This window comes from Paramormyrops kingsleyae, chromosome 2 (genome assembly GCF_048594095.1).
Source record: "Paramormyrops kingsleyae isolate MSU_618 chromosome 2, PKINGS_0.4, whole genome shotgun sequence".
Taxonomy (NCBI): Eukaryota; Metazoa; Chordata; class Actinopteri; order Osteoglossiformes; family Mormyridae; genus Paramormyrops; species Paramormyrops kingsleyae.
In genome coordinates this window covers 2862677-2876431 of record NC_132798.1, presented here as the reverse complement: position 1 = coordinate 2876431, position 13755 = coordinate 2862677, and the positions used below count along the sequence as shown (strand labels likewise).

Sequence of the window (13755 nt, the reverse complement as noted above, 5' to 3'; positions counted from 1 at the left end):
GAGCTCCCAGTCTAAAATGCACCCAATGTCCCTGTGTTTTTAGTGATGCTGTCTCCGTCCCCAGGCGTGCATTCAAGAGACAGTGCACCGAGGATGGGAGCTGGCAGGAGGGGGCCTGCGAGCCGGTCACCTGTCCACCTCCCCCCCCCGTCTTCCACGACAGCTTCCGGTGCACCGACGGCTTTAGGTTCAACAGCGACTGCTGGATCAGCTGCGACGCAGACATGCATACGGTGAGAAGCGCGCTCCAAGCCCCAAGGTCTGTCAACTTTTCTTTTCCCGTTGCCTCGTTTCCTGTCTGGCTTATGACGGTGTTCCTCATTGTTTTTTGTCAGCCAGCCATCTTCTTCTACTTTTCCTTCTTGCTGTTTGTTTTTCATGTGTCTGTTTTGTTACCAGAAGACATTATATCTGACGTAATGTCAATCTGGCAGTGCAAACCTGGATTTAAGGCTAGCACTGGCTTGCAGTGAAGCCCTAACTCCAAACCTTATTTTGTACCTGCTAGGCAATGGACTTAAAGGTTAACCAAATGGTAAAGTGTGACGTCAGCTTTACCTCTTTTATTTTTTCCATCTCATTAAGCGGGCCTCTCTCTCTCAATCACTACTCACAATGTCTTATAATGAACTGCCATGTTCCTGGTTTATCCACAGCCAGACAATCTGTTGGTGAAGAATATGAGTAATTGGAATTGACGTATACGAGACGATTAGTCAGCCTGCTACATAAAACCTGACTTAAGCTTTGGATAATGTCTAGGTTTATAAAAATATGTTTTAAGTACTTGCACTGTTGACTTCAGGGTCCTGCTACCAACGTGATCCGATGCAGAAAGGATGGAAATTGGACTGGCTCATTGAAGATTTGCCCTCAGATGAAAGGACGGTGCTCCCTCCCTCAGAACCTGAGTCCCAGCATCCGTGTCAGCTGTAAGGATGGACATGGAATAGGTCTGTATTCATGACCATTCTGACGAAAAAACACCCAAACACGGCCAAGATATGTGCATGTGCATCAGTGGATGGAAAATACTTAACAAATACCATGCAAGGATTGTGTGGGATTTTTTATTCAGGCTCTTGTGGCATAACATGAATATTATACTATTGATTGCTAAAAAAGTTTTTTTTTATTACTACTTCTCTGCCTTCTTTGCCTGATTTCTATTTTGTGCTATTCAGACACCATCCATTTAGGTCCTGCTCAAACTCCAAACTAGAGTCGTCTTGCGGTGGAATTTCCATCAGGCTTCTCGTAATTGTAGTGTTATTTTATTCCTCATGCACTTTCAGGTGAAGAGTGTGAATTGATGTGCAAGGACAGAAACAACAATGTGGTCGTCCTGCCCGACAACACAACAGTAGAGACCATAATGAAAGACCACTGGATGAATCCACCCAAAGTCAAGGTGAGGTCACCACTGACTTTACCTCTGACTGGAAACAAAGCTGACACCTTTATATCGGAACAGCATATACTGTAATAAAAATAGAAAATGATTCACGTTAGTGCCACAATGTTAATAGCCTTGAGTACAGTAAAATATAGAGGTTCATAGGCCACCTTAATTAAGAGATTTACTTATTAAGGCAGAACTATTAATTAGACAGCAAAATGTTCAGCCAGCCTAAGCTCTGAAACTTTAAGCGTCATTCCCCATCGCAGTCACTGATTGAACTGTTAGCCATCGAGCGTCCTGGTAAGTCACAAAACTAAAGCAACAGTATATACACTGAACATTCTCTCATATATATGCTATATATATATATATATATATATTTATAGCTGTAAATAAGAACACAAGAAATTTACAAACGAGAGGAGGCCATTCGGCCCATCAAGCTCGTTTGGGGAGAACTTAGCTAATAGCTCAGAACTGTTAAAATCTTATCTAACTCTGACTTAAAGGAACCCAGGGTTTTAGCTTGCGCTACACTAGCAGGAAGACTATTCCATACTCTAACTACATGCTGTGTAAAGAAGTGCTTCCTCAAATTAATTTTAAACAAGAACATTTGAAGACCTACAAATGTAAAGTCCGAGCATTTTCTCCCATTACTTCATGTGAATATTATTGGAGTGATGGGAAGGTTCAGGAAGCTGAAGCAAGGGCAGGAGAACATGAAAGGTGTTCCCCATTACCTGGCACAACACATGACTACCCAGGTTACTATCAATTACCATTCATTACTAGGAGAATCAGGCAAGTAGTAGTCATTGCTGGTAATTACCCTGCATTGGAAAAACAAGGTAACTCTTAATGAATGTGCCCTGCTACTGTGACGAGCTAGAGATTATAATCCAGAGACAGTATGTCCTCTGTGAAAGATTGAGTTACAGGGAACAGTGATGCATTCACATTGAAATGTATAAATTAAAATGGAGTGTGCCTAAATCATTAGAGCTCAATGTACTGACAGTTTTGGTACTCACACTATTTTTGTATGTATACTTAAGAATGAAATATAATAGCATTTTAAGAGCTATCTATAACCAATTAATAATTACATGTATATATTATAAATCTGACATATACAAGATTTGTAAAGGTATATTATATATAGTACATTAAATATTATAGTATACTAACTAGTATAGTATACTATACCTTGAGCAAGGTACCGCCCCCAAGCACTGCCCCCTGGACGCTGAATTAGCTGCCCCCTGCTATGTCACAATGTCATATATGAGTTAAATGTAGTGGACACATTTCGTTGTTGTGCACTGTGTGCTTTGGTGTGTCAACAATGATCACTGATCACCAAATAAATACTATAGTGTTATTATTATTATTATTATTATTATTATTATTATTATTGTGTAATACATTTATATGTAGTTCTCTGTTCTATCAGTTTTATTCAGTATGACGAAAGGTTTCCCGTATGTTGAACCAAAAGTGTATTTCTGTACAGCACACCAAGTTACACATTGTAATAGGTCTCAAACAAAAAAAAATGCGGAAAAAGTTTAAACCTGAGAAACAAATGGGGACACAGTGATGTAATCTCTCACGTTAAATTTGTGTTTTGAAAAATGTCCACATGACCTAGATTGCCTGTGTGGTAATGAGTAAATGTGGTAGATCGGAGGCCCTTTGCTAAATTTCCACCTATTGGATCCGCAATATGCTTCGTCAGTCCACTTCAGTATTATTACAGGCGTTCCCTGTGGTCGCTGACAGTGTTTGGAAGGGAACCAACGTTTCAACAATAACTACCATTCTCTAATGATTGTTCCTTCTTGGGTTTTATTGCTCAGATACAATCGGCCTCTGGAACTCCAGCTTTCTGTAAACTCACTTTCATTTATTGTTAACATTGGGAAAAAGCATGTAATTCTTCAGAGGAATTCTGGCAAATTCTGGGTGTTGGAATCTGACTGATTGTTTACTTCTTAATCAGCAGTTGGGGTAATCATCAGGTCACAATGGGATGAGCGTTGCTGTTTTGAGTTCCTGTGATGGGTCGTTACAGTTTTTTGCCTTTACTTTTACTAACAATTAACTAGTTTATATCAGCAGATGGTCTTGAGATATACACGTTTAGAGTGTGACTGAAATATGTGCCTGAATAATAGCCGAATAGCACAATTCACATCACATTATGGTATCTCTTTGAACCTTAACCTGGATCACATAGAGATGCATGTGAACTGCGGTAGTCGCAGCTACGTATGCAGACGCACACAGAAATGTCCCCATGCGCAGAGAGGCAGCTGCCGCTGATGGAAAAGGCAGAGTCTTCGCGTTGATGGCTGGAAAATCGGAAACTCAGCAGAAAAACAGTCCAGATGCAGATAGTATAAAAAGTCTATTTAATAGAAGTCAGGTAAGGCTCAAACAGCGCAGGGTTTGAGAGGAGCTATAAAAACAAGCAGAGGTTTCTTGAGCAGACGGTTTAAATTAGCCCTTATATAAACAAGTAGCCAGAGCTCAGTGTGACACTGAATACTAAGTGTGTGTAGATGTCTCAGACTAGGACTCAACGCCTTGCTTGCCGTCTACCGACACTAGAACGCCAGCTTTCTTGGAATTAGTATGTTTACGGTCAACATTTCCATTCCCCCCATTCCTTCCCATGAGTCCCCCAGAACACATCTCTCTCCACATCCTCACCTGTGTCAGCTTGGGAAGAACCTGTCTGCAGAAGTAGCTCGTTGTAGATGTGAACACTTGCCCCCGTGTGGAAATCAGAAGCAGGGCCTTGCTAAGTAGACATAATGATACAGGTGTCCCAGTGCATGAGGACGGTAACCTTCCGCTTACAGTGTTTTATGCTTAGTGGAGAAGGTCCTGTGGTCCTGTACAGTAGGTTTTCAGCCCCCAAAGCAAATCCCCCTGAGAGAAATGTCACTGCAACCCAGGCCAGTTTCTTTTTGAGGAGGGCCGTATATCCCGTCACGCTCATGATGTTTGCAAAGGCCTTGAAAAAGTAGAGGTGGGACTTAAAACAAAATGTTCAGATAAAATGAAAAATATGATAGACACTCCTCCAGCTTTGGAAATCAACCAATGAGCTCAGATTTGATTTCCAGAGATCAGTATCTCAATTTGATGAAAGATTTGCTAGATTTGTCAGTCAGTCCAAAGTTCAAATAGTTGCAGGAAGGTGTATGATCAGTACAGTATATATTATGCATTTGTTCTCAGAGGTTCCTGACATTGCAATCTTTTAAGGTGCATGCAAAGTATGACAAAAAGTTAGCAAAAATATTTTAAATAAATCACATCATTCCTCAATAAGGGAAATTCATATGTCCATATAAAACGAGAGTATGTTGTTATGTTATATATGTGTGTGTGTGTGTGTTTGTCTTTGTTTGTGGATTAGGTTTATATTACTTTGTGGGGACCAAAATGTCCCCCACAATGTAATGAAAACCCTTTTTTTGACGTTGTGGGGACCATTTTTCAGGTCCCCACAAAGATCTGTGAATGTAATCAAAAAAGAAAAAATATTTTGTTTTGTTACATTTGGTTAAGGTTAGGGCTGGGTACGGGGTTAAGGTCATCATGCAGTGATTAGAGTTTTCCCCATAGAAATGAACGGAGAGTCCTCACAAAGATGTAATTACAAACGTGTGTGTGAGATGAAATAAGCAGAACAGTGAAATGTATAGGTGTTTTTTTAGCTATTGGAATGGAATAATGCAACATATAACACATTAGTTAAAGTTATGTAGGTTTTCAGTGAAAATTCTCACGTTGCATGTTTGCTGATATTGTGCCATTTCACTCTGATAAACTGTCACTTTTTACAAAAGTATCTGCTAAATATATACACTTACATGTAAAGCCAGGAATGTGCAATGAATTTAATGAATGCTTACAGAATGACATATTGCAGTGCCAGTGAAATTAATTTTACAAAAGCTAAATACATATATGGATGGATGGATGAATGATTACATTATTATGATTATTCATTTAATGTGTTTTTCACACACTGGAAAAACTGGCAGGTTTAGTTATTTCCTTAACAGTAATGCTATATGAAGCCTCACATTTTAGTCAGCTTCTCACACGCCCCTGAAGGATGAGAAGGAACTTGGAGCAGGGAGCGAGGGACACACTCCTCAGTCTGTTTACTGTGCGAACATGTTCACATGCTTACGGTCTTTCTGTGTCCCCATGCAGAGTATTGTGTGTACGATGGGCCTGAAGTGGTTCCCTCATCCAGAAGCATTGCGCTGCATTAAAGGTTGTGAGGTAAGAGCCTTTAGATACCCTGCCAACGGGTTCATCATTCAATGTCTTCTTTTCCCCAAAACATTTCTGGTCATTTTTATTAAGTCTCAAAATCACCTATGCACTTTTTTTTATAAGGGATCATGTAACTGTGTTAGCCTCGGTAATTTGGCTGACATTCGCGAAACCCTATGTGAATTATGGATTTTCATTTTTTCCATACTTGCCTTGATACATAATGTATTTCTGCAATGAAATATTTTGATGTTTTTTATACATTTTCAGACAAAGGTGATGTATCACTTTGATGGTAGTTCTGGTAAAACCAGAGAAAGCACCTGCTAATTGTGTTTTGGGTCAAAGATGGGATTAAGGTCAATCTACCTATATCATTTAGTGTCTGATGCTTTTTTTGAGAAGTAAACTATTTTAGTTTGTAATAAATTTTTAAAGTTATAACTCTTTAGATTATAAAATAATAACAAAATAAAGCTAAATTAAGGTTCACCAAAGTTGAGTGCTCCTTGGCAAACTGCCCCATGGCAAAAGCTCTGTAAGGGATCCAGAGGCAACAGATTGAATGTGTCGGTTTTCACTACAAGCTTCTATGGCTAATGAAACATACGGATCAGGTTTTAGATTTAAATGGTATAAGCTGACATTTAATGCTGGCATTGGCTTTGTTTAGATGGGGCCTTGATTTTTTAATATGTTGCTTTTAGAGAACTTGGAAAATGATTGCAATTTGCCCACTCACCAAATGTAGTTGGGTTTTCTCAGCTTTCCGCAGAAAGTGCTCAGACTTCCAGGAATTGAGGGTTGCAAACTTTAACACTACACAAAAACATTAGAAAATAAAATTGAACCTAGGTTACATGGCATGAGGCTTTATGTTTTTTGTCTCTGTTTCGGTTTGTGTTTCTGCTCCTTCCAGTTATAAATCTTGATAATTCTTCACGTGTGATTGCTGTGGAATTGAGATGGATCTTGGTGTTGCCTACTTTCTGTTACGTCTTGAACATGATGTATAATATTACCAATAGTCATCAAAGAATGGCCATAGGGCCAGTCAGTAGGTAATAAACACTGTGGGTTTATTGGGCTCTGTGCTTTTTTGTTTTGCTTTATGTTAGGATTAGAAAAAATAAGAACAGTTTAATACAGCCATTTCCTTAACATGGCAAAAATGACATGGCCACATAAAGCTTACAAGCCGGCTCATAAGCACAATAACAAACACTTTGAAAATCTATTTTGTTTTCCAGTCTCATAGCTGCCCTGCTATGTAGCACCATTTTTATTCTCAGCGTTTACATGTTTTAATGGCTTCCTCTGTGGAAACCTGTTTCATTGATGCATAAACTCTGTGTAAAGCAACTTGCTGATGCTCAAGAATGGAAAAAAATGCATAACAAAATAAGAGCACGCAAATACAATTAAATACATTGTGAAAATCTGATTTTAATGGAAAATTTTATTTAAATGAATTGAACAGAAACAGTTGCCCCATAAGAGTGCTATACTGTATTAAATTGGTTAAAATTAGATGTCCTCCAGTTGTAACCTCAAGTGTGAAACATTAGCATTCAGTTCACACACCCAAACTCATATGAATGACATCTGAGAAATTCTTCGACGTAAATGAATTTCAAAAGTACTGTTATCAGCTCTGTAAAATGTTTTCCAGCCAATTAACAACAATTCCATGTAGTCACGCTCTCTGCACCATGGCACTCAACTGTTCAAGTGACTCATTAAAAGCTTCAAAACTAGGTTCTTTTGAGTCCACATGTACAAATTACATAGTTGCTGGGTTGCTTTGAAATAAGTACAGTATTCAGTCACTTTATAGCATTTGCACAGCTCAAGATTTCGAGATCAGCTGGTCTAGTCAAACACCCTGCAGTTTGTGCTTATTTAGTTTAGGCTGGCTGTGCTGTGATCGAGCAAATGAAACTGCAACAATTCTTAACTTTGAAGTACTTATTGTAATGAAAATATGTAGAATTTCCCATGAGGGACACAAATACATTTAATAGGTGTTCAGTTGCTCTATTCACTTGGCCCCTTCACTTACCAAGGGAAAAAAATACTGGCAATCTAGTCAATCAGAGTGAATATGCATGTGTGTGTTTGTGTTATTGTGAGTATCTGTCACGGTGGGTGGGACTGGCGCCGATTCAGCCTTAAATATGAGTCGAACTATTAGCATTCTCTATGAACAAAGTTTGACATAACTACTGAGAAACCTTTGATTAGCTTCTTTTTTAACTTAGCCATTTAGCTGCATTAAGTTAGCAAAGCTAACAGACTTTATGGCTCTTTTTGATGTCTTTACCATGAAAGGATGATAACTGTTCTTCTTGTGATGTACCACAGCCCTTCATGGGTGACAATTACTGCGACGCCATCAACAACCGAGCGTTCTGTAACTATGACGGTGGAGACTGCTGTCACTCAACTGTCAAAACTAAAAAGGTAAGCAACTAATGTAATGTTTCTGTTCCAGATGTGTGTGTCCAGGTGCCTTTTTATGAAGGTTTTTTTTTTTAATGGTTTTATGTATCCATCCCATTGCAGTTACTGTGTATATAGTTGGGGGTCACTATGGAGAACTTACATACATAGCCTATGTACATGCATGTGCATGACTGTTTCATTTGTGTGTGAACAGTGGCTGGAATATGGGTTTCGCTAGAAAAAGCAGAGCTTCTGTTTTGGAAAACGTTGCTAAATGGTATATTTAGAATGCAGCCGCAGATTTTATTATCAGTTGTGCCTTTCATTTTCCCTTTTAATAGAAGCTGTTTGTGGAAGCCTTTGGTTCTCCTTTATTTTACATTGGGATTGCCAGCCTTCACACACCCCGACACCCCTCATTTGACTCGGAGCTGTTTTCAGTGGCTGCTGATCTCACTATTCCTGGAAGTTCACAGTTCGCTTAATTTTGCATAATTTGTGACTCTAACTGACCAGGCGTATTTAAGAAATTAAGATTGATTGTGGCCCATAAAAAGATCTTATTTTCATGAAAATTGCTCTGAAATACTTTTACAAAGTGCTTACGAATTAAGATGATTCATCTAACCTAAATATCAAAGGCCAGAAATACACTGTACAGTACAGAGTAATTCTATAACTTAATTAAACTTTGACTCACCCATTAATCCCAATTTCAGACCCTCTGTCTATCGTGCTTTTTAATAAATACGCTTAATCTAACACGTGCACATACTGTATGTAATTATATAGTATTAAATCCTGGTGCTTTTTTCAAATTATTATTTGAGGTAGAAGGTAGTGAAACGTGCAACCAGGGCTAGTTAAGCCCATGTAGTGCCCTGTGCCTTCTTCACCACTAGTGAAAAAATATTGTTCTTTGTTTAATATTATACAATATTATAATGCAAATATAATCATAAGTAACATTTTTTTCATAATGGAAAAAAATCATTACGAATAAAAATCATTATACAGTATATCTAAAATAACAGGTGCCTTGACGTTATAACACATTATTATTTCTTTGATAACTTTTTGATAACTTTAATTGTGTTCATTTTGATATCCCAATGGGATAATAGTATGATTTTTTAATTGAATGAACTTTCTATACTGATCATACAGACTATAAAAACGTTTTTGATGGTATTGCAACATGATTGTTTATGCGATTAAATGCCAAAGCGTGTAATTAATCATGATTTAAAAAATGAATTGTTTGACAGCCTTACTAATAATTTGCTTGTTATACTGTCCTTACCTAACAGCATTCCTGACACCTCCCCCCACCCCCCACATCACACAGCTGTTCTGTGTTGGCACTGCAAGGACATTAATACTTTTATGGTGCAAGTAAGCCAATTACACTTTGTACTGGACATCACACACCGCTTTCAAGCGAACTCAGCTGGCTAAGTTTGTGTCCCAAGCGACCACCAATGTCACCTGTAAGACTGACTGGCCTTGCACGCAACCTTCAGGTACAAAAAGGCCTAAGTTAACCTAAACCAAACCTAAGTTAACCTAAACCAAACCTAAGTTAACCTAAACCAAATAAAGGCGTAAGTAATGGTCAGCTGAACACTAATAAATAATGCTATTTGATTTGTGGCAGCCTTTCTTAATATAAATCTGGCTTTTATGATCAGAGCAAAGTTAGCAGACAGATTCCAAAGGCACAAACTCAAATTCCTGGAGCAAAAAGAATACATATGAGTCTGAAGAAGGGTACAGTATTACTCGCCATTTGGGGCAGTGGTGTATCTCCCTAGGAAAAATCTTACCAAAGAAGCACAACAATACAGCAAGTCATGAAGATTCCTAGAACAATGAAAAAGGATATATAGATCTCTCTGCTGAGACATATACTGTATATGATTCTAACTTCAGAATGAAATGAAAATCTCTTGAAAGTTCACTTATCTTCACTTTGTGATAAACAGCCTAAAGAATCTTCAATTGTTCTCTCACAATGTCCTTTGATCCATAGATGTTTTTTCCAGTCATCTAGAATCTGGTGCCAAATAACCCGTTTCCACGTTGCACAGTAAATACCTCGCATGAGTGGTCCAGCATTATGCTGTTGTCACGGTTTGGATTGTCATGTCATTCAGGTGAAGATGAGCAAGGTCATGATGGGGGACAGGTGTGCAGATTTACTACCAAGTTTTTACCATAGGTAAACCCCACTGAAATACTGTGACATAGCTGAAGCAAATAATTTATGCTGGTGAACTTACAAATGTCACTGAGTTTGAAGAACGTGTGTAAAAACTACTGGATATGCTTGGTTGTGATCTTTGTTGCTGAGGCAGGACATTGGTGGAGATGAACAAAATTAACATTAACATTAACTTACAGATAAATATTATAGTTAGTGTTCTGACCAAGCCATTCATCTCGATTGGTGCTTTTCTGCACAATTCATATCTTTCAGTCTTGCTTTTAGCGTCAGCTTTAAATAGCTTCTTCACTGTTCGCTTAATACCTCTAATTTGTGAAATGTAGAAAATGACTAAAACTACTAGAATGATAACACTATAAGTAGCACAGTAGTATAAACGTCATCATATAATGAACCTTCCTGCAGGTAGTTTGACGTGGTTAGTGGCTTAAGAAGGTTAATGTTCTTAGCAAAACCAACATAATCAACAGATACACCGACAGAATCCTGTCGCGAGTTCTTTGTGTTTGCTTTAGTGTAGTGTCCAACAATCTGTTTGGATTTGTTTTTTCACCTAAACAGCTGATGAGCTAAAGAGGCTTATGCATAAATTAACCCACAAACAAGCTAGCAGCTCCAAGCTCGTCATGCCCGCACAGGCGGTCTCCTTTCTGGGTGGTCGAGTGCAGCCACGTGGTGAGGAAAGCCCCTTTAATTACTAGGCCTCTTGGTGGGAGAGGGGAGCCTCTCCTGCCTTTCCCGAAGCTCTGAAGACTATCAGGCGTTTCTGTGGCAATGCCAGCACATGTTCTCAGCGGAATACACAACATGTCGAGAAACATTCCGCAACAGCATTTCGGCCGGACTGTTAAAATTTAAATGCCGCTTTAAATCATACGGGAACTTATAAACTGACGGCCATTACCTGCTTTACACCACAGGATTACTCAAGCAAATAAAACAAATTTTTTCTCCCTCCCTTAAATGCTGGGGCTGGTTGCAGTATACCCCAATGGGGGTGGTGGTGGGGGGGGGGGTGGCATTGCCATGCCTTCTCTGCACAAAATGGATGCCCTAATTGACTGAGCAGACAAGGGGTTACAGTGAGTAACGAGGCTGCTGCGATTAGGGCTGTAAGTTTTCTGCACATGCGAACGCCAAGGAAGCAGTGAAGTCTGCTGCTCATAATAAGTACTATGATGCAAGCCTCCAGCAGTGTTAGTGGTTATTCTGTGAATATGGTACACAAGTAGACATGTGCAAAAAAAATATGGGGGAAACATGATGCTAAACACGAAGTCTTGGATCTTACATGCTTGTAAAAGTGTGATGAGAAAAAACTGGAGGCCATAATTGTCACACTGGCGGAGAAGGCGAGCCGGGAAGCAGGCAAACGGAGCCATAAATAAGGACTGACGGGGTTTATTAGGAACGGACTGACGGACAACAAACTGCACATGACAATACAATGACCGATCTGGGGTACACCGACTTAGACACGGACTAAATACAAGAGACAGGCTAAGGATAACGAATCACAGGTGAGAACAATCAGGGAATCACACGAGGTAACGAGGGGGGCGTGGCACACATCGGGAGTGGACGGAGCGGGGCGTGACAGAACCCCCCCCGAGAGGAGGCGACGGACGGGACCGGGGAACAGGACCTGGAAGACAAGAACAAAACCATCAACGAGACCAGGGAAACAGGACAGAGACACAGAACAGGAACAAAGACGAGAAAAACGACAAGACCTGACAGAGGACAGGGAACGCAGACAGGCAGACAGAAAAGGGCGACACGGAGGGAACACCCACAGGCGACACGAAGGGGCCAGGAGTGAACAGAGGAGGAACAGAGGGACGAGGAACAGACACAGGCAGGACAAAGGGAGGAGGAGCAGACAGGGGAGACCAGACAGGAACGGAAGGGGGACAAAGGGGAGCCCGAGGGAGCCCAGGCGGGCGACGGGCAGTGGCCGGTGGGGCCGCAGGCGAGAGGGAGAAGGGAGCAGAAGGGGACCACTCAGGGGCCAAGGGAACGGGATGAGGGAGTGACAGAGGGGACACGGAGGGAGCAGGAGGGAACATCGGTGCAGGCAGGCAGGAGGGGGAAGCCGCGGCAGGCGGAGGCGCAGCCGGAGCAGGGGGGCCCGGAGGCGGCCGACACGGAGCCGGAGGCGGGACCGAGGACCGGCACCGAGGATCCAGGGGGGGACCCGGCGGAGACCGCCGACCCCAAGGCGCAGGACCCGCAGGCAGTCACCGAGCCACAGCCAGGGGCCGAACGGGCGAGCCAGGGGGCAGGGCGGGCGGGACCCAGGCCAGCTGCAGGCACGGGAGTCACTGGGGGCGCAGCTGCAGGCACGGGAGCCACTGGGGGCGCAGCTGCAGGCACGAGAGAGCGGTGGCAGCTGCAGGGACAGCAGGCTGGTCAGGCTGTGCCACTGGCAGCGCGGCTGCAGCAGCAGGCGGTGCCGCGGGCAGATCGGCTGCAGCAGCAGGCGGTGCCGCGGGCAGATCGGCGGCAGCAGCAGGCGGTGCCGCGGGCAGAGCGGCGGCAGCAGCAGGCGGTGCCGCAGGCAGGTCCGGAGCAGGCAGATCCGGCACGGGCGTCAGGAGGGGAGCCGAGCGACTAGGCGCTGCCCCTTTAAGGGCTTTAGAGACCCGGTGTATAGCGTCTCTTATGGCGCGTTTGCCGCTGTGCCCCAGATGCTCCGGCCGATAGACATAAGCCTCTAACGGAGGCAGCCGCTCGGCGTGGAAGCTGGCTAGGCAGGCAGCGGCGGTGTCATCCCAGGCGGGGGGGGGGAATCGGACGCGGCTTCTCCCGATGCGCAGCAGGGCAAGCGGCAGAAAGAGAGACGGACCTGATGGAGAGCTCGTCTGCTGCGTCCTCCTGTCGATTCCCTCGCCTCCTTCTCCTTCTGCGCGCTGGCGCTGCCAATCCAGGCACCTCGGGTGCCGGCTTCGGTCGCCGGTCAGCTTCCGGCCAATACAGGCTGGGGTCGCAGAGTAAATAGTTCTCGGGGATCATCCTCGGAACCCCGGGTAGATCTGCCCACAGCCGGTGCGCCGGGGAGGTGCCTGGTCCGTGTTTAGGGAGATCGGTCATTCTGTCACACTGGCGGAGAAGGCGAGCCGGGAAGCAGGCAAACGGAGCCGTAAATAAGGACTGACTGGGTTTATTAGGAACGGACTGACGGACAACAAACTGCACATGACAATACAATGACCGATCTGGGGTACACTGACTTAGACACGGACTAAATACAAGAGACAGGCTAAGGGTAACGAATCACAGGTGAGAACAATCAGGGAATCACACGAGGTAACGAGGGGGGCGTGGCACACATCGGGAGCTGACGGAGCGGGGCGTGACAATAATCACCTTCTCT

General features: G+C 42.6%; 1 protein-coding gene across 5 annotated transcripts in view; it reads left to right on the top strand.

Moving 5' to 3' along the window:
• pappab (pregnancy-associated plasma protein A, pappalysin 1b) overlaps nt 1–13755 on the top strand; it is a 142025-nt gene that overhangs the window by 112432 nt on the left and 15838 nt on the right. For 4 of the 5 annotated variants that reach the window (XM_072703524.1, XM_023809601.2, XM_072703535.1 and 1 more), the window contains 5 exons: nt 44–233; nt 806–953; nt 1296–1411; nt 5642–5713; nt 8072–8170. In XM_072703524.1, coding sequence (XP_072559625.1) covers nt 44–233; nt 806–953; nt 1296–1411; nt 5642–5713; nt 8072–8170 — 625 coding nt within the window. The remainder of the gene's footprint in view (nt 1–43; nt 234–805; nt 954–1295; nt 1412–5641; nt 5714–8071; nt 8171–13755) is intronic. The other variant, XM_023809602.2, reaches the window with a different exon arrangement.